The sequence below is a fragment of the Ranitomeya imitator genome, chromosome 2 (assembly GCF_032444005.1).
Source record: "Ranitomeya imitator isolate aRanImi1 chromosome 2, aRanImi1.pri, whole genome shotgun sequence".
Lineage (NCBI taxonomy): Eukaryota > Metazoa > Chordata > Amphibia > Anura > Dendrobatidae > Ranitomeya > Ranitomeya imitator.
Window position 1 is genome coordinate 159,474,588 of NC_091283.1, and position 21,251 is coordinate 159,495,838.

At 45.9% G+C, this 21,251-nt stretch overlaps 1 protein-coding gene across 4 annotated transcripts in view; it reads left to right on the plus strand.

Annotated features, from left to right (window-relative positions):
• Positions 1-821: 821 nt before the first annotated feature.
• Positions 822-21,251, plus strand: part of LOC138662255 (dual specificity testis-specific protein kinase 1-like) — a 52,936-nt gene continuing 32,506 nt past the window's right edge. The window contains exon 1 of one of the 4 annotated variants that reach the window (XM_069747640.1): positions 822-1,046. Coding sequence is in view for 1 of the 4 variants with exons in the window: in XM_069747639.1 (XP_069603740.1) it covers position 12,452 (1 nt within the window). In the remaining 3 variants the exon portion in view is untranslated. Of the gene's footprint in view, positions 1,047-12,336; positions 12,453-15,081; positions 15,203-16,835; positions 16,944-21,251 lie in introns of those variants that run through there. The other 3 variants (XM_069747639.1, XM_069747642.1, XM_069747644.1) reach the window with 3 other exon arrangements.

Consider the following 21,251-nt stretch of genomic DNA (forward strand, 5'->3'; position numbering starts at 1 on the left):
GGGGTACAGGATAATAATGCTGATACTTGGGGTACGGGATAATGATGCTGATACTCGGGTATGGGATAATGAAGCTGATACTCAGGGTACGGGATAATGACGCTGATACTCGGGGTACGGGATAATGAAGCTGATACTCGGGGTACGGGATAATGACGTTGATACTCGGGGTACAGGATAGCGACGCTGATACTTGGGGTACGGGATAACGACGCTGATACTTGGGGTACGGGATAACGACGCTGATACTTGGGGTACGGGATAATGACGTTGATACTCGGGGTACGGGATAATGACACTGACACTCAGGGTACGGGATAACGACGCTGATACTCGGGGTACGGGATAATGACGTTGATACTCAGGGTACGGGATAACGATGCTGATACTCAGGGTACGGGATAATGACGCTGATACTCGGGGTACGGGATAACGATGCTGATACTCGGGGTATGGGATAATGACGCTGATACTCGGGGTACGGGATAATGACGTTGATACTCGGGGTACAGGATAATGACGCTGACACTCGGGATATGGGATAATGACACTGACACATAGGGTATGGGATAACTTTACGCTGATGCTTGGCGAATGAGATAATGACACTGTCGGGTTGCGATAGATAGGACACCCCATCTTCCACTCTTCCATCTTGCCCCCAGGATTGTACATATGGTGGGTGCCCAGTTGCCCTGTGGCACATGTCTCTCCCCATCCACACATGGTGTCAGCGCTGTTTACTTGCAGAACTATGCCAGGAATGTGGATGACCGTGGGTGCTCTTGGCTTTTTCACATAGCAGGAAAATCAATAGTGTAACACAACTGCCTTGTCCTGTGTGACTTGTATCTGTACAGACACTGCGTCACCACACATTCTGCTACCCTGCACTATACATGGAGGAGCCTGGACACCAGAAGTGATTCCACAACCTGGGTCTGTGGCATAACCTGGTGAGAGCACTCCACCTTCCACAGTGACACGGAGGATTGCAGCCATGCCCGTCTGCTCGGAGGACTGACTGGAGGCCGTTGCCTGTCTGGGTGAGTTCTCTGTGCTGCTTGGACACCTGCACAATTTCATAGCTTTACAGGTTGGGTGACAAGTGCTGCCCACAAATCAGCCGCTTTCATAGACATTTCTGCAACTAATCTGCCATGTGGAGCGGTTATTCTCTGTGGCACCAGATGTGATGGTGGGCGGAACACGAAATAGTTATATCCAAGGGTGTGGGATTTATCTGTTATCTACAGAGGTGCTTGAAAATTTGTGAACTCTTCAGAATTTTTGTTTTTCGTACAAATGTTACTTAATATTACATCGAATTTTCATGAGACCTAAAAGTAGATAAAGAAACAAAACAAAGAAGCGAGTCAGGAAAATTAGACACTGTCAATTTTTTATTGAGGAAAAGGTTTCCATATCCCATGTCTGTGAGTTTCAGAAGTATGTGAACCTTTGCTGTCAGTATCTGGTGTAAACCCCTTCCGCACTAATAACTGCACCTTAACATTTCTTAATTGTTACAGGACTGTGACTTGGCCGGTCCAAAATGTTATATTATAGAACAACTTGTGGCTTTGGGTCATTGTCTTGAGGTATGACCCCTGTAAACTTGAGTTTCGGCATAATTCAGAATTTAATGTTGCATTAATGATGGCAGCCGTCCTGGCCCAGATGCCACAAAATCTGTCCCAAACTATGATACTACCACCATTGCATGTAACAGACAGTAGAAGTTTACTTTTATGTGTAATGCATGGATTTTCCTTTCTCCAAACATAATGCTTGCCATTTAAACCAAAAAGTTCTATTTTTAGTCCTATCTGTCCACCATTGTTTCAGTAGCCCTCTGGCTTGTCCAGGTGAGCTTTAGCAAGCTTCATTTGGGCGACAATGTACAGGTCCTTCTCAAAAAATTAGCATATAGTGTTAAATTTCATTATTTACCATAATGTAATGATTACAATTAAACTTTCATATATTATAGATTCATTATCCACCAACTGAAATTTGTCAGGTCTTTTATTGTTTTAATACTGATGATTTTGGCATACAACTCCTGATAACCCAAAAAACCTGTCTCAATAAATTAGCATATCAAGAAAAGGTTCTCTAAACGACCTATTACCCTAATCTTCTGAATCAACTAATTAACTCTAAACACATGCAAAAGATACCTGAGGCTTTTATAAACTCCCTGCCTGGTTCATTACTCAAAACCCCCATCATGGGTAAGACTAGCGACCTGACAGATGTCAAGAAGGCCATCATTGACACCTTCAAGCAAGAGGGTAAGACCCAGAAAGAAATTTCTCAACAAATAGGCTGTTCCCAGAGTGCTGTATCAAGGCACCTCAATGGTAAGTCTGTTGGAAGGAAACAATGTGGCAGAAAACGCTGTACAACGAGAAGAGGAGACCGGACCCTGAGGAAGATTGTGGAGAAGGACCGATTCCAGACCTTGGGGAACCTGAGGAAGCAGTGGACTGAGTCTGGTGTGGAAACATCCAGAGCCACGGTGCACAGGCGTGTGCAGGAAATGGGCTACAGGTGCCGCATTCCCCAGGTAAAGCCACTTTTGAACCATAAACAGCGGCAGAGGCGCCTGACCTGGGCTACAGAGAAGCAGCACTGGACTGTTGCTAAGTGGTCCCAAGTACTTTTTTCTGATGAAAGCAAATTTTGCATGTCATTCGGAAATCAAGGTGCCAGAGTCTGGAGGAAGACTGGGGAGAAGGAAATGCCAAAATGCCTGAAGTCCAGTGTCAAGTACCCACAGTCAGTGATGGTGTGGGGTGCCATGTCAGCTGCTGGTGTTGGTCCACTGTGTTTCATCAAGGGCAGGGTCAATGCAGCTAGCTATCAGGAGATTTTGGAGCACTTCATGCTTCCATCGGCTGAAATGCTTTATGGAGATGAAGATTTCATTTTTCAGCACGACCTGGCACCTGCTCACAGTGCCAAAACCACTGGTGAATGGTTTACTGACCATGGTATTACTGTGCTCAATTGGCCTGCCAACTCTCCTGACCTGAACCCCATAGAGAATCTGTGGGATATTGTGAAGAGAAAGTTGAGAGACGCAAGACCCAACACTCTGGATGAGCTTAAGGCCGCTATTGAAGCATCCTGGGCCTCCATAATATCTCAGCAGTGTCACAGGCTGATTGCCTCCATGCCACGCCGCATTGAAGCAGTCATTTCTGCCAAAGGATTCCCGACCAAGTATTGAGTGCATAACTGAACATTATTATTTGATGGTTTTTTTGTTTGTTATTAAAAAACACTTTTATTTGATTGGATGGGTGAAATATGCTAATTTATTGAGACAGGTTTTTTGGGTTATCAGGAGTTGTATGCCAAAATCATCAGTATTAAAACAATAAAAGACCTGACAAATTTCAGTTGGTGGATAATGAATCTATAATATATGAAAGTTTAATTGTAATCATTACATTATGGTAAATAATGAAATTTAACACTATATGCTAATTTTTTGAGAAGGACCTGTAACTTTTGGAGAGCAGTGCCCCTCTGCTTGCAGTCCTACCATCTACACATGAACATAAACATGAGCTAATGTGAGAAGCCTTTAGTTGCTTAGAGGTTACCTTGGGTGCCTTTCTGACCTCACATACTATTATACGCCTTGCTCTTAGGCCGGGGTCACACTCGGCGTATGAAAATACGGTCTGTTTTTTACGGCCGTAATACGCAGAAATGTTCCAAAAATAGTGATCCGTATGTCATCCGTAGGCAGGGTGTGGCAGCATATTTTGCGCATGTCATCCTCTGTATGTAATCCGTATGGCATCCGTACTGCGAGATTTTCTCGCTGGCTTGCAAAACGGACATACAATGGATCCAGGGGTGAACCTAGCCTCTTTGCTGCCTGAGGCGAACGGAAAAAATGGGCCCCCCCCCCCCCCCCACAGTCCCTGCTGGAAGGAGGGAGGGAGGAGGGGGGGCGGGCACTTGACCTTGGAGTTTTATTAAAAAAAAAACAAACAAAAAAAACAAAACCTAGCAGCGCAAATCCAGTTACCGTATATACTCGAGTATAAGCCGACCCCCCCTAATTTTGCCACAAAAAACTGGGAAAACTTAATGACTCAAGTATAAGCCTAGGGTGGAAAATGCAGCAGCTACCGGTAAATTTCAAAAGTAAAAGTAGATACCAATAAAAGTAAAATTAATTGAGACATCAGTAGGTTAAGTGTTTTTGAATATCCATATTGAATCAGGAGCCTCATATAATGCTTCATAAAGTTTGATGGGCCCCATTAGATGCTCCATATTAAAATATGCATATAATCCTGCATGGTAATAAGGGCCCCATAAGATGCTCCATAGAGATATTTGCCCTATATAGTGCTGCACAAGCGTTATGGCCCCATAAGATGCTCCATACAGCCACTTGCCCCTTATAGTGCTGCACAAGTGTTATGGCCCCATACAGATGCTCCATAGAGTCACTGCCCCATATAGTGCTGCACAAACGTTATGGCCCCATAAGATGCTCCGTACAGCCACTTGCCCCTTATAGTGCTGCACAAGTGTTATGGCCCCATACAGATGCTCCGCACAGCCACTTGCCCAATATGGTGCTGCACAAGAGTTATGGCCCCATAAGATGCTCCGCACAGCCACTTGCCCCTTATAGTGCTGCACAAGTATTATGGCCCCATTCAGATGCTCCGCACAGCCACTTACCCCATATAGTGCTGCACAAGTGTTATGGCCCCATAAGATGCTCCGTATAGTCACTTGCCCCATATGCTTTTGCTTTTTATAAAAAAAAATAAATGACATACTCACCTCTCTTCGCTCAGGACCCCGGCACTGGCAATATTTACCTGCTCCTCGTGCGGCTCCGTCTTCGGAACTGACGTTCAGCAGAGAGCGCGCACTGACTACGTCACCGCGCCCTCTGACCTGAGCGTCACTGCCAGAGGACGCTGAAGACGAAGCCGCACTGGAAGATGGAATCCATCTGAAGGGGTTAAATAATTTTACAAGCAGGAGCCTGCTAATGCAGCTGTGCTCCGGTGTTATGGCTGGCAATCAGGCAACACAGCGTGCAGTAATCAGCGCACATACAGAGATCTGGCAATAACCAAAAACAATAGGACGAGCTCTGAGACGTGGAATCTCTGTAGACTGCAGTACCTGATCTATCCTCACACAACTATAAGCAGCAGTGGATTGCGCCTATCACTACCTATGCAACTCGGCACTGCCTGAGGAGCTGACTAGCCTGAAGATAGAAATACAAGCCTGACTTACCTCAGAGAAATACCCCAAAGGAATAGGCAGCCCCCCACATATAATGACTGTTAGCAAGATGAAAAGACAAACGTAGGAATGAAATAGATTCAGCAAAGTGAGGCCCGATATTCTAGACAGAGCGAGGATAGCAAAGAGAACTATGCAGTCTACAAAAAACCCTAAAACGAAAACCACGCAAAGGGGCAAAAAGACCCACCGTGCCGAACTAACAGCACGGCGGTGCACTCCTTTGCTTCTCAGAGCTTCCAGCAAAAGTTAATAGCAAGCTGGACAGAAAAAACAGAAAACAAACTAGAAGCACTTATCTAGCAGAGCAGCAGGCCCAAGGAAAGATGCAGTAGCTCAGATCCAACACTGGAACATTGACAAGGAGCAAGGAAGACAGACTCAGGTGGAGCTAAATAGCAAGGCAGCCAACGAGCTCACCAAAACACCTGAGGGAGGAAACCCAGAGACTGCAATACCACTTGTGACCACAGAAGTGAATTCAGCCACAGAATTCACAACACTCCGGACTGTAAAATCTGGGGAATGAATGGAAAGCAGGGGAACGTAGCTACCTAGACTTGCGGTTCTGTGCCCCCTGCTGGTATAACCTCAGATGAACTCTGGCATGGGAATTTTTCTGAATATTTTCTCACGCTCGAGTTCATCTGAGGTTATGCCAGCAGGGGGTGAAGCACCGCAAGTCCAGGTAGCTACGTTCCCCTGCTTTCCATTCATTCCCCAGATTTTACAGTCAGGAGCACAGCTGCATTAGCAGGCTCCTGCTTGTAAAATTATTTAACCCCTTCAGATGGATTTACAGCGTGGGACAAGACTGAACGACGGAAGGTATGGGATATTGTTGATTTTTTATTGTTCCTTTTTTACAGAACGAGGGTCTTCAATTAGATTGAGAGTATAATAAACTATTACAACACCCTGTGTCTTTCTTTCAATAAAATACTTTTTTCATAATGTGTGTGTGTTTTATTAACCATTTACTACTATTGGATTAATAATGGATAGGTGTCTTACTGACACCTCTCCATTATTAATCTGGCTTAATGTCACCTTACAATAGCAAGGTGACATTAACCCTTTATTACCCCATATCCCACCGCTACACGAGAGTGGGAAGAGAGAGGCTAAGTGCCAGAATAGGTGCATCTTTACAGATGTGCCTTTTCTGGGGTGGCTGGGGGCAGATGTTTTTAGCCAGGGGGGGTCTTATAACCATGGTCCCTCTAAAGGCTATTTAGATCTGTCCTCAGTCACTGGCTTTCCCACTCTGGTGGAGAAAATTGCGCGGGAGCCCAGGCCAGTTTTTTCTGCGATTTAACCCTTTATTTTATCAGCTAGAGCCCCCAAATTTGGCACATACACACTACTAACATTAGTAGTGAGGAATATGCCAAAAAAAGGGATATGAAATGGTTTACTGTATGTAAACCATGTCTAATATTATGTCGGGTTTGGGAAGGAGATAGTAAAAGACGGCAATTGAATTACCGGCTTTTCTGCTATCTAGCGCTGTATCAAATATATATATATATATATATATATATATATGTGTGTGTCTCACTGACATATATATATACATATATACAGTGGGGCAAAAAAGTATTTAGTCAGTCAGCAATAGTGCAAGTTCCACCACTTAAAAAGATGAGAGGCGTCTGTAATTTACATCATAGGTAGACCTCAACTATGGGAGACAAACTGAGAAAAAAAATCCAGAAAATCACATTGTCTGTTTTTTTAACATTTTATTTGCATATTATGGTGGAAAATAAGTATTTGGTCAGAAACAAAATTTCATCTCAATACTTTGTAATATATCCTTTGTTGGCAATGACAGAGGTCAAACGTTTTCTGTAAGTCTTCACAAGGTTGCCACACACTGTTGTTGGTATGTTGGCCCATTCCTCTATGCAGATCTCCTCTAGAGCAGTGATGTTTTTGGCTTTTCGCTTGGCAACACGGACTTTCAACTCCCTCCAAAGGTTTTCTATAGGGTTGAGATCTGGAGACTGGCTAGGCCACTCCAGGACCTTGAAATGCTTCTTACGAAGCCACTCCTTCGTTGCCCTGGCGGTGTGCTTTGGATCATTGTCATGTTGAAAGACCCAGCCACGTTTCATGTTCAATGCCCTTGCTGATGGAAGGAGGTTTGCACTCAAAATCTCACGATACATGGCCCCATTCATTCTTTCATGTACCCGGATCAGTCGTCCTGGCCCCTTTGCAGAGAAACAGCCCCAAAGCATGATGTTTCCACCACCATGCTTTACAGTAGGTATGGTGTTTGATGGATGCAACTCAGTATTCTTTTTCCTCCAAACACGACAAGTTGTGTTTCTACCAAACAGTTCCAGTTTGGTTTCATCAGACCATAGGACATTCTCCCAAAACTCCTCTGGATCATCCAAATGCTCTCTAGCAAACTTCAGATGGGCCCGGACATGTACTGGCTTAAGCAGTGGGACACGTCTGGCACTGCAGGATCTGAGTCCATGGTGGCGTAGTGTGTTACTTATGGTAGGCCTTGTTACATTGGTCCCAGCTCTCTGCAGTTCATTCACTAGGTCCCCCCGCGTGGTTCTGGGATTTTTGCTCACCGTTCTTGTGATCATTCTGACCCCACAGGGTGGAATTTTGCGTGGAGCCCCAGATCGAGGGAGATTATCAGTGGTCTTGTATGTCTTCCATTTCCTAATTATTGCTCCCACTGTTGATTTCTTCACTCCAAGCTGGTTGGCTATTGCAGATTCAGTCTTCCCAGCCTGGTGCAGGGCTACAATTTTGTTTCTGGTGTCCTTTGACAGCTCTTTGGTCTTCACCATAGTGGAGTTTGGAGTCAGACTGTTTGAGGGTGTGCACAGGTGTCTTTTTATACTGATAACAAGTTTAAACAGGTGCCATTACTACAGGTAATGAGTGGAGGAAAGAGGAGACTCTTAAAGAAGAAGTTACAGGTCTGGGAGAGCCAGAAATCTTGATTGTTTGTTTCTGACCAAATACTTATTTTCCACCATAATATGCAAATAAAATGATAAAAAAAACAGACAATGTGATTTTGTGATTTTTTTTTTCTCAGTTTGTCTCCCATAGTTGAGGTCTACCTATGATGTAAATTACAGACGCCTCTCATCTTTTTAAGTGGTGGAACTTGCACTATTGCTGACTGACTAAATACTTTTTTGCCCCACTGTATATACCCCTATACTATGTGTAGACATTTATTTTAGCTATTCTAGTCTAACCTGTCAGCGTGATTTTACTGTACACCGCACTGAATTGCCGGCTTTCCTATAGAACACCGCTGCGTATTTCTCGCAAGTCACACTGTTGGTCCATGTGTAATCCGTATTTTTCTCGCCCCATTGACTTTCATTGGTGGATTTTTTGCGCAATACGCTGACAAACGCAGCATGCTGCGATTTTCTATGGCTGTACAATACTGTATAATACGGATGCGTAAAATACGGCAGATAGGAGCTGCCCCTTAGAAAATCATTGGTCCGTGTGCAATGCGTATTTTCTGCGCCTCTCATACGTCTGTTAAACTCGCTAGTGTGACCCCGGCCTTAGAATGATCTTTCTTGCTCCATCCCATATGTAGATGATGTTGAATTCCCCCATTTATGCACAATATGTCTGACTGTCGATTGGTGAAGGTTTAGGAAATAGTTTAATAACCTTTTCAAACCAGATGAGCATCAACAACTCCTCTCCTGAGATTCTCATAAATCTCCTTTATTCACACTTCCACAAATATGTTGCTTAAGTCTCTTTCACATTTCTGTCGGTACAGGGCCGTCGCAAACCGTCGGCCCGACGTACCGACGGACGTTGTGCAAAATAGCGCACAACGAGGGCAGCGGATGCAGTTTTCAGACCCATCCACAGCCTATTATGAGTTCCGGGGAGGAGGGGGTGGAGTTTCGGCCGCACATGCGCGATCGAAAATGGCTGACGCGTCGCACAAAAAAAGTTACAATGAACTTTTTTGTGTTGACAGTCGGCCAATTACCGACGCATCCAGTGCACGACGTATGCGTCGGTAATACAAGTCTATGTGCAAAAAACGCATCCTGCAGGCAACTTTGCAGGATGTGTTTTTTGCACAGAACGACTCATTGCAACGTCTTTATAAAGACGGAAGTGTGAAAGTAGCCTAAGACCATACTTTGATAGAACCCTGTTCTTTATATAAAACAGGTCGCCCACTCACATCTGATTTGTTATCCCATTGATTCAAAACACATGACTCTTAATATGAAGGTGAAATTATCTGCTAATCATAAAGGGTCACATACTTTTGCCACTCACAGATGTGATTTTGGATAATTTTCCTGATTTAAAAAAAAAGCAAAGTCTAATTGGTTGACCCATTTGCTTGGTTTGTTTCTTTGAGACTTGTGTAAAAATCTAATGTAGTTTTCCGTCAAATTTATGCAGAAATTTGGAACATTTGGACTTGTTTACAAACTTACGAGGACCTCTGTATCTATCTATCTATTCTGTGCCATAATTATAAAATGATTGATCGCCCAGACATTAATGCCAGGGAGGAACCCACAGATCACTCTGCTCCGGGTGGGCTATTACGGGGACAGGGCAGCTGTCTCAATATTTGGCTGAGCGGAAGCCTCACTGCGCCTCTGATCTATCTCTGTTTCTCTTGTGATGTGTAGCGCTAATTAATTCCCCCGTCTCCTCTCCTCGCGCCTCCGATCACAGAATATTCTTTTATTCTCCCACACACAGAATCTTTAGTCGTTTGTGGAAGAAATCTGCAGACAGGATTGACAGGCAGCATCTAATCCCCCCAGGAGACAGCTCTGGGATTATCTATAGGCTGAGGTTCCCTTTAATCTAAGTGCTAATAGGAGTGAGTACAGATAGGGATGGAGAGGTTTCCCCTTACAGTATCACTAAATAATCAAAGGGGGGAAGGGAAGTACTACACCTCCCATCCTCCTACAAACTAGGGGTGATGGTAAACATGCTGCAACCAAGCCAAAATGTGCCGCAAATCTAGTATGTTGGGATGTCGCTAAGTGCGCACTGATGTAGGATATGGCGGCATTAAAGCTGGCGGGATCTTCCATAGGGAAAACATGGATCTCAATGACCTGCAGATCCGCCATCCAGTGCAAGATGGAAAGGATCAGAGATTGAGGGAGAGATTTACAAGGAAGAAAACCAGTGAGAAGCTGACAACCATGTCTGTCAGTGTTATATACAGTGTGTGTGTGTGTGTGTGTGTGTGTGTGTGTGTGTGTGTGTGTGTGTGTGTGTGTGTGTGTGTGTGTGTGTGTGTGTGTGTGTGTGTGTGTGTGTGCTGGGATTAGATACACAGCTCAGCAGTCAGTATCATACAGGATGGGATTAGATATACAGCTCAGCAGTCAGTATCACACAGGATGGGATTAGATACACGGCTCAGCAGTCAGTATCAAACAGGATGGGATTAGATACACAGCTCAGCAGACAGTATCACACAGGATGGGATTAGATACACAGCTCAGCAGTCAGTATCAAACAGGATGGGATTAGATACACAGCTCAGCAGACAGTATCACATAGGATGGGATTAGATACACAGCTCAGCAGTCAGTATCACACAGGATGGGATTAGATACATGGCTCAGCAGACAGTATCACAGGATAGGATTAGATACACGGCTCAGCAGACAGTATCGCACAGGATGGGATTAGATACACAGCTCAGCAGACAGTATCACACAGGATAGGATTAGATACACAGCTCAGCAGACAGTATCACACAGGATAGGATTAGATACAAGGCTCAGCAGACAGTATCACACAGGATAGGATTAGATACCTGTCTCAGCAGATAGTATCACACAGGATAGGATTATATACACAGCTCAGTATACAGTATCACACAGGATGGGATTAGATACACAGCTCAGCACAGCACACAACATCACACAGGATGGGATTAGATACACAGCTCAGCACACTGTATCATACAGGAGAGGATTAGATACACAGCAGCTCAGCAGACAGTATCGCACAGGACAGGATTAGATACACAGCTCAGCAGACAGTAACACATAGGATAGGATTAGATACACTGCTCAGCAGATAGCATCACACAGGATAGGATTAGATACATGGCTCAGCAGATAGCATCACACAGGATAGGATTAGATACACTGCTCGGCAGATAGCATCACACAGGATAGGATTAGATACATGGCTCAGCAGACAGTATCACAAAGGATAGGATTAGATACACAGGTCAGCAGACAGTATCACACAGGATAGGATTAGATCCACAGCTCAGCAGATAGTATCACACACAATAGGATTAGATACACAGTTCAGCAAACAGTATCACGCGTGATAGGCATAGATATAACATCTCAGCAGTATATTCCCCCCCCTTCCCCCCCCCCCCCCCCCCCCCGTCAATATTGTATAAGACCCTAAGACACTATGGCTACTTTCACACTTGCGTCGGCCCGACGTACCGACGCAAACTGCGGAAAAAAAAGAACAACGGGGGCAGCGGATGCAGTTTTACAACGCATCCGCTGCCCCATTGTAAGGTCCAGGGAGGAGGGGGTGGAGTTCCGGCCGCGCATGTGCGGTCGGAAATGGCGGACTCGACACACAAAAAAAGTTGCATGTAATTTTTTTTGTGCCGATGGTGCGCCAAAACACGACGCATCCATCGCACGACGGATGCGACGTGTGGCAATACATTGTAATGCGTCGCTAATGAAAGTCTATGGAGAAAAAACGCATCCTGCAGGCAACTTTGCAGGATGCGTTTTTTCTCCAAAACGACGCATTGCGACGTACATTAAACAACGCTATTATGAAAGTAGCCTAAGCTGACAGTGACAGTGACTAAGCCTCAGTGACAGCTGAGCCTCATACACCTGTTTGGTGGTCTGTCTTCAGCTTGTAGTTCCCCAGTTTGGTCAGCAGGGGCGCTGAATTCTCTTAGTGTTTGGTGTTCTGAGAATGCAGCTCCACAGTGTGACCAGCAGGGGCGCCAGATCTGCACTCAGCGGACAGTGGAGCAGCCTCAGCCTGGCAGAGCGGAGTAGAGCAGCGCAATGAGCGGACTGTGCGCCCGGAGCTCTGACCCGCCGGCTCCCGCAGCGCCCTGATCCCGGTACCAGGCTGCAGTGAGTATCCCCGGCCGTGCCGGCAGCTTTCTCTCTGTGTGGGGGGAGCAGTGCACTCTGGGGTATAGGTGACCCCTGCAGCTGGATTTTTCCGAATACTGATAAACATACCTCTAGAGTTCTGTGTGGTGCGGTGAGCGGAGCATGCTGGGACTTGTAGTTCTGGTATAGGACCTGGGGTCCCACAAAGTGGTAATGCGTGCTATACCCACTCCCCCATCCCCACTAGAGCTCAGGACGTCTGGGGTTTCTGATCAGCTCTGCAACTTTGTAATAGACTTTGTTCTTCACTATCTCTGCTTGCTGTTAGTGGAAACCTCATTATATCTGGTGGTGACCTGTCCTGAGTCCTGCCCTAGTGGCTGGCGCAATGTATCCGGTGTGGGCATCCTCTGTGACTGATACATTGGGCCAGGACAGGGATACCTGGGTGTAGAAGTGGCAGGAGTTCTGCTCCGGAGGTTGCGGCCGGAGTTCTGCTCCGGAGGTTGCGGCTAGAGTTCTGCTCCGGGGGGGAGGCTGCGGCCGGAGTTCTGCTCTGGGGGGGAGGCTGCGGCCGGAGTTCTGCTCTGGGGGGGGAGGCTGCGGCCGGAGTTCTGCTCTGGGGGGGGAGGCTGCGGCCGGAGCTCTGCTCTGGGGGGGAGGCTGCGGCCGGAGTTCTGCTCTGGGGGGGGAGGCTGCGGCCGGAGTTCTGCTCTGGGGGGGGAGGCTGCGGCCGGAGTTCTGCTCTGGGGGGGGAGGCTGCGGCCGGAGTTCTGCTCTGGGGGGGGGAGGCTGCGGCCGGAGTTCTGCTCTGGGGGGGGGAGGCTGCGGCCGGAGTTCTGCTCTGGGGGGGGAGGCTGCGGCCGGAGTTCTGCTCTGGGGGGGGGAGGCTGCGGCCGGAGTTCTGCTCTGGGGGGGGAGGCTGCGGCCGGAGTTCTGCTTTGGGGGGGGAGGCTGCGGCCGGAGTTCTGCTCTGGGGGGGGGGGGGGAGGCTGCGGCCGGAGTTCTGCTCTGGGGGGGGGGAGGCTGCGGCCGGAGTTCTGCTCTGGGGGGGGGGGAGGCTGCGGCCGGAGTTCTGCTCTGGGGGGGGGGAGGCTGCGGCCGGAGTTCTGCTCTGGGGGGGGGGGGGGGGAGGCTGCGGCCGGAGTTCTGCTTTGGGGGGGGAGGCTGCGGCCGGAGTTCTGCTCTGGGGGGGGAGGCTGCGGCCGGAGTTCTGCTCTGGGGGGGGAGGCTGCGGCCGGAGTTCTGCTCTGGGGGGGAGGCTGCGGCCGGAGTTCTGCTCTGGGGGGGGGAGGCTGCGGCCGGAGTTCTGCTCTGGAGGTTGTCTGGTTGGAGCCAAGATAATGTGCATACACCGTACTGATCTATTCATTGACTGTATATTGCTGTAGGTTCTTATGGGTTCAGAGGTCAGATCTGGCTGACATGGGACTGTGTCTTGTTGTCTGCAGGGCCGTGGAGATTTGTCCCTTTCCCAGTTGCTCCTGTCCTGTGTGTGGTCCAGAGATTGCTCAGTGATTGTGGGGTATTGTCATTGCTCATTAGATACCAGGACTTGTAATTAGGGCGTGCGTTACTTTCCTAACCTCACCCTCATTGCCGCTCTCTATGTGACCCGTGGACATTGGGACTAAAATTAGGCCTAAATATACAGTGTGGTCATTTGCTATATGGAGGCTAGGCTTAGACCCGCACTTATAGGGAAGCTCCACTTTCCCAGAATAGCTTAATTAGCATCTCCATCAGTAGAATTGCTGTGTCTGAGAGTGATCAGATCTATAGCGGGGCAGCGATCCAGACTCACCCCCTCCGTGGTGTCAGCCATTATGTAATAAGCGTGGAATTAGCCTTTTAAGTGTATGGCGCCTTTAAAAAGAATTGCGATATCACATCCTATTGATTATGAGTTATCACAGCAATGGGCCTCATATCAAACCTGACCTAGTCCAAAGCAATCAATTATAGATCAGCTGTTATTTATTACAGGAGAGCTCAAATCTTAGACATATGGCATATCTATAGGAAGTGCTGAAATGGGGGGTCGCTAAGTGGCACATGTATGCCTGCTCCGCTCTACCAGAGGTCTTAGACACAATTACTTGTTAAGGGGGCTATTAAGTGGCATTATTATTTATGGGGACTCCAAAAATGCATTATTACGTTATATGCAGCAGCCGAATGTGGCGGTGGCACAGATCAGCAGGAGCCGGGCCCGGGCACACGGTGGTAGTACAGGGATGTGCTTCTGGTTTCCTGTAGGGGTCTAGCCTACACTTCAGATCTCATCGGTGCGACCCCAAATGAGGTCAGCACTGTGCAGTATGACTTCCCATGTGCTTGTGAACAGGGCCTATTACCAGAAGCGAGCCACTTATTTGGAGGATAGGTGCCCTTAAGTGAATTTTTCTTTAACATCAATTTCCAGAAAATTTGACAACCAATAAATCGCCACTACAACTTCCTCTGTTGTGGTCTGTCCTCCACTTGTACCCCAAATCTGTCTGTGATGTGGGTGTATCAGGTGTAGCGTAAATCCTTACAGTTCCTGGATATATAGAAAAGTTTTATATCGGTGATGTCATCAACAGGGGCGGGGCTGACAACCCCTCACACAGGATATACAGAACGGTTGTCAGCAGTAATAGACGATGAGCCGCTGCTGTTATATAAGGCAGTGTTTCTCAACTCCAGTCCTCAAGACCCACCAACAGGTCACGTTTTCAGGATTTCCTTACGATTGCATAGGTGATGGAAGTAAGCAGTAATAGGTAATTATTACAGTACATGATAGTCGGATCTCCTGGATGTGAAGTGACCACACGGCTCACCCAGCACTGGCGCGCTGTATCCTTGGCAGACCTATGTGTTGTATTTCTGTTGAGTGGGCCATCAGGGTGGTCATACAGACCTCGGGGTCATGTGTTAAGTCCCAGTGGGCCCACATGTCTGATCCTGACATAGCAGGAGAGGAGGAGGCTGCTGGTGCTGGCTGATCACTGTGAGTCTGCTGCAGAGGATGATTCATGTACTAGTGGAAAAAATCTTATCTTTGAGAATTTAACCCTTTCTCTTCTCGATTGTCTTATAACAAGAAAGATAAATATCTTGGTATCGTGTTAGCCAGTAGATAGAAAAATATTTACATTTGAGAGTCCTCAGTGGTTGATATTGAGGGTCCTCAGTGGTTGATATTGAGAGTCCTCAGTGGTTGATATTGAGGGTCCTCAGTGTTTGATATTGAGGGTCCTCAGTGGTTGATATTGAGAGTCCTCAGTGGTTGATATTGATTGTCCTCAGTGGTTGATATTGATTGTCCTCAGTGGTTGATATTGAGGGTCCTCAGTGGTTGATATTGAGGGTCCTCAGTGGTTGATATTGAGGGTCCTCAGTGGTTGATATTGAGGGTCCTCAGTGGTTGATATTGAGGGTCCTCAGTGGTTGATATTGAGGGTCCTCAGTGGTTGATATTGAGGGTCCTCAGTGGTTGATATTGAGGGTCCTCAGTGGTTGATATTGAGGGTCCTCAGTGGTTGATATTGAGGGTCCTCAGTGGTTGATATTGAGGGTCCTCAGTGGTTGATATTGAGGGTCCTCAGTGGTTGATATTGAGAGTCCTCAGTGGTTGATATTGAGGGTCCTCAGTGGTTGATATTGAGGGTCCTCAGTGGTTGATATTGAGGGTCCTCAGTGGTTGATATTGAGGGTCCTCAGTGGTTGATATTGAGGGTCCTCAGTGGTTGATATTGGGGGTCCTCAGTGGTTGATACCTTTTAATGGCTAACTGAAAAGATAGTAACAAATTGCAAGCTTTCGAGACTCCTCAGGGCTCTTCATCAGACATAGAATAACACAAAATCCGAAGCATTCTTCTGATGAAGAGACCTGAGGAGACTCCATAGCTTGCTCGACTACTGAGGACTCTCAATCCTAAATATTTTTCTATGTAACAGGTGATTTCGCCTAGATAGAGGGTAATTCCACATTTGAAAAGCAGTTGTATAAATTAACATGACTTTACATAAATTTACTTTTATGCAGATACTGCATTATATGTCTTCTCCAGTTATATCCAGAGCTGCTTTCAAAATGTTTCTGCTAGCGTAAGAGCTTCTCTGGTTTAGGGCTCATTTTTAGCTTGCAAAACTGCAGTTTATTTCCGTGAGCAGTGGATGGTAGAATAAATGCAGCTTTGGCTGTGACTAGAGTAGAAGCAACTATAGAAGTGAAGAAGAACACATAATCATTTCCTTCCCAGTTACATCTGCCGACTGCGCCAATTCTCTATTGCTTGGGTGTGTCGTCTCTGTACTACTAACATGTACATGACATAAATCACACTGAACCCCAAGGGCAGTGAGAATTCAGAGAGTGCCAAGTGAAAACTGCAGAAAGGGAATTCTGCCCAAACTTATTGATGTCACTGCAGTATTCAGTGGGGTTACCACCCGACCGGTCCTGCTGCAATAATCACACCGCAATATAGGAGTGGGGGAGCTCTGAACAAGACAGGTAACATGATGCTGCCTTCTGTTTTGATATAGCAAGCTCAAAGGTGAGTCCAATTGTGCCGAGGAAGATGCTGGGAGGAAGCGATGAGAATCTGTCTGCTCTATGGACTTCTGTCACATAACTGAGATACTCAGGACTAGATACACGAGGATAAGAAGTCCATATAATGAGGTGTCTGAGTGGTAAATAGTCATAGGAAATTTTACCTAAGCAAGTCTTATAGCAGTTATATGCTTGTACATAGGAGCAGTATTATAGCAGTTATATTCTTGTACGTAGAGGGCAGTATTATAGTAGTTATATTCTTGTATATAGGAGCAGTATTATAGCAGTTATATTCTTGTACATAGGGGCAGTATTATAGTAGTTATATTCTTGTACATAGGGGCAGTATTATAGTACCGTATTTATATTCTTGTACATAGGGAGCAGTATTATAGTAGTTATATTCTTGTACATAGGGGCAGTATTATAGTAGTTATATTCTTGTACATAGGGGCAGTATTATAGTACCGTATTTATATTCTTGTACATAGGGGCAGTATTATAGTAGTTATATTCTTCTACATAGGGGCAGTATTATAGTAGTTATATTCTTGTACATAGGGGGCAGTATTATGGTAGATATATTCTTGTACATAAGGAGCAGTATTATAGCAGTTATATTCTTCTACATAGGGGCAGTATTATAGTAGTTATATTCTTGTACATAGGAGCAGTATTATAGTAGTTATATTCTTGTACATAGGGGCAGTATTATAGTAGTTATATTCTTGTACATAGGGAGCAGCATTATAGTAGTTATATTCTTGTACATAGGAGCAGTATTATAGTAGTTATATTCTTGTACATAGTGGGCAGTATTATAGTAGTTATATTCTTGTACATAGGAGCAGTATTATAGTAGTTATATTCTTGTACATAGGGGGCAGTATTATAGTATTTATGTTTTTAGTCGTTTCTGGCTTGTAGGCAGTCTGAAACCCCCATACAGTATAGATAGTGGTTGGATGACTATGGTTTGGCTGACTGTTGTCTCCTGATTCCTCCATAGACAGGAGTGTTTAGCTCTGCTGAAGGCTTCTGTGCTCTCTGAGAGACATCTCTTGTGATGTCTTATCTTGCCGAGAACAAAAGGATTGGCATTTCGAGATCAGACTTGCCAGATCCTCATCTTCCCAAACATAGTATCTGGGAGGGCGTGGGAAGGTCCCCATACACATTAGAATGACTGCTGAGCTCGCTGATATTGGGGTTTGGATGACTTTAGTCTAATGTGTATGGGGCTTTATTTTTGGGGAACAGTGTCTCCTGTACCTTCGGTGTATACATATTGATCAGTGTATTACGATCCTTCCTCATGCCCTTGATGGATTCTTGCTTGAGGTACACGCAGCCTTTGTTTGCTTTCATTATCAGGCTCTTATCACAGGGTGTATGACGTGTGTCGTGCGCGCTCAGCTGAACATTCGTCACTCTCACACCTATGTGTTGTCATATCAATAAGGAAACCTGTCGGAGCTTCGTGGTGATTTCCGTTTTTTAACGCTCCTATTATATCACTGTGTTTCGTCTATAATAATGCGCTTACATTTTCACAATGTCCCTTTAAATGTCTGGTCTCTCACCATTACAGTAGATGGTCATTATAGAGGGGCTCCTCAGCTCCGGACCGTGCTATGGCTACAGCTGTCCAATAGCGACTTTGCACATTACCCTCATGTAATACAACATGTCACCTGCAGGTGACGCTGATGGGGAAGCACCTGGCTATCCAAGTCAGGAGTGAACTGTGGCTTCTGATTGGTTTCTCTGACCAGTTTGGGCCACCATGTCTTTTCTTGACGAAACCTGTAATCCTGCGACTAGTGACGGTCTCTTACCTGCTGACTAATCCTGTCTCGGAATTGTCTGGTTACGCGCCTGTGGGTGTCAGGCCGCTCAGACCCTTCTGTAATTATCTGCACTAATTACCTGCACTCGTTAGTCACTCGAGGAAATTTCCATTCATAAACCCGGCGGTCGCCGCTTCTCCAAGAAAATGTGATAAAGGTATAATAATGTTCTTCACGCTAAGAGGATTCCTTACCATGGCAGCCAGTGTCCAAAGAAAAGCAGAGATTTCCCCATAATCCTATTAACTGTTTAATAACTTGTAAATCTTTGAGGACCGGAAGAGTTTTTCTGCGTGACGCATATAATGGGTGCAGGGTGCCCCTATTGGAGCTGCATAGCATGCATCGCTACGTAAATGCGCACATACTCTGTGATTTCAAAGTAATGCATCTGTTTATCTTCTTTGCAACAATGCTGTAAAGTGAGTCCTCTACCCATGGCAGTTCTGAAACTGGACAGTGGCGTTCTGTCCTCCGTAATGACTACTGTAGGTCACAAGTCTTAGGAACATGAGACTAGTAGGGGGTCCACTGGTTTTCAGTAAACCAATGGAGATCACATAAGACATAGCTGGAAACCTGACTCTTAACTAAAAAAAAACAGGGAGGTGCCTTATTTATAAAGAGTCATGTGGGTGGGGCTAAGCTCTTCTGGATCATATTGCCTAAAACCAAACCAGAACCTCCATTTGCTCACATCTGTTTCGGGGTTCTTTCCATTCATCAGTGCAAGGTAGGACATTGGTTGTCTTGGCCAGAGGCCTTCAGTTGAGGGTGGGTTGAAGCTAAGGCTTGGCGAAATTTTCCCTATTAGACCTCCCATAAGGCACATGGTAGGATGTCCGTGCCCCCTGAACATGTTGGTTCTCCTTCCTCCTCTGAGATATGAGTAAGATTAGTCTAGCCCTGCCCCGACTCTTTAAGATAAGTCTCCGCCTACGTGACCTCTGTTGGTTTGCTATAAGGCAGAGAGGATTTACAGGAAGGGGAATATCGGAAGATCCCGAGGAGATCAATGGGCTCAAATGTCTTGCGTCACATACGAGGGAAAGGTTGTGGTTTGGATAGAGCAGCACACAATGCAGCCAACCGGCGACACCTCCGTCTGTGCCTCAGCCTAAATGACGCATTAACCCCTTTTCATCAAAGAGACTTTTCATAAGATGAACCCTCTTGTGTGACAATCTAAGAGAAGGCGGAGGAGGAAACCCATGATGTTTCGCCTGTGGAATTCTGCAGGGTACAAAGGGACCACTCTCTGCGTAGGACATCTTTACAAGGTGCCTCGCGCTCCATCTACGGTCTCTTCTTCCACTGCTCGTGTCAAACCCCAATTTTTATTTACATTCACTCTGATTAGTGGAGAAAGACAAACTGTTTTAGAAACTATCAACAAGTTGCTGTTGATGGAACCGTTTTCCTTGATTTGACTCTATGAATGGAGTAATGACAACACAACTATTAATGATCTACTGTTTACAAGCCCATTATGCTGACTGTATTAAAGCCTAGTCAGAATGATGGATCTGTTAACAGCAACTTGCTGACTGTTTTCTGCAAAAAGTAAAATTAAAATTCTGCATTAAGTAAAATTAAAAGTGCAGGATTGTTTACTGACAACATGTTTTTTTAGCAGTGCCAGTGACCATGGCATCGATCTGCCTCTCCCGTACTATTGTGCTTTTTGCTGGCATGGTTTCCTGGCATCATTCGGGCCCCTGATCTGCCTGTGCCAAGAATGGCGGCTGCCAGCATAGCCCCTAATAAATGAATTACGCAGCCTCCAATTGTGTAAGGGGATCAGTGATGCTTTGCAGATGTCGCTAAACTTTTGTGTCTTGTTTTTTTGGCCTGATCGGGCATAGAGGGCACGGGCGCGAAAGCTTCTGTACAATGACATTGTGATACGGCTGCCCTGGTAACAAGGCAATGAGAGGGTGGAAATGCCAGCACACTGCCTGCTTCATAGAAACAAGCCTTTTATTGATGTCTGGATGCAGCTGGAGCAATGGATACGGTATCTGATTTTTACAAACAATATGGCTGCCATTACAGTTCTCTGTTGGCCTCCCAGCTTTCCCAGAACCCTGCATGACAAACTGACAGAAATGCTCATGTGTAACTGTGTGGTGTTATGTTCCTAATTTCTTCATATACCAAAGCAGATTCTTATCTTTAATGTTTCATAGAATATTTGTGAAAGAATGTCTGATGATATCACTTCCTTCTATCAGAGATTGTAATCCTCCAACTATATCATGCTGCAGTCACGAGAGGAATAACCCTATATAGCATCTCAACGGAACGTCCCTGCAGCTTGCCTCAGGGTGAAGGGCAGATGTGCTGCTGAGCGTAATACCACCCTCTGCTGAAAGAAAACAAGGGGGTTTGGTACCGTGTAAAAAAAGAATGC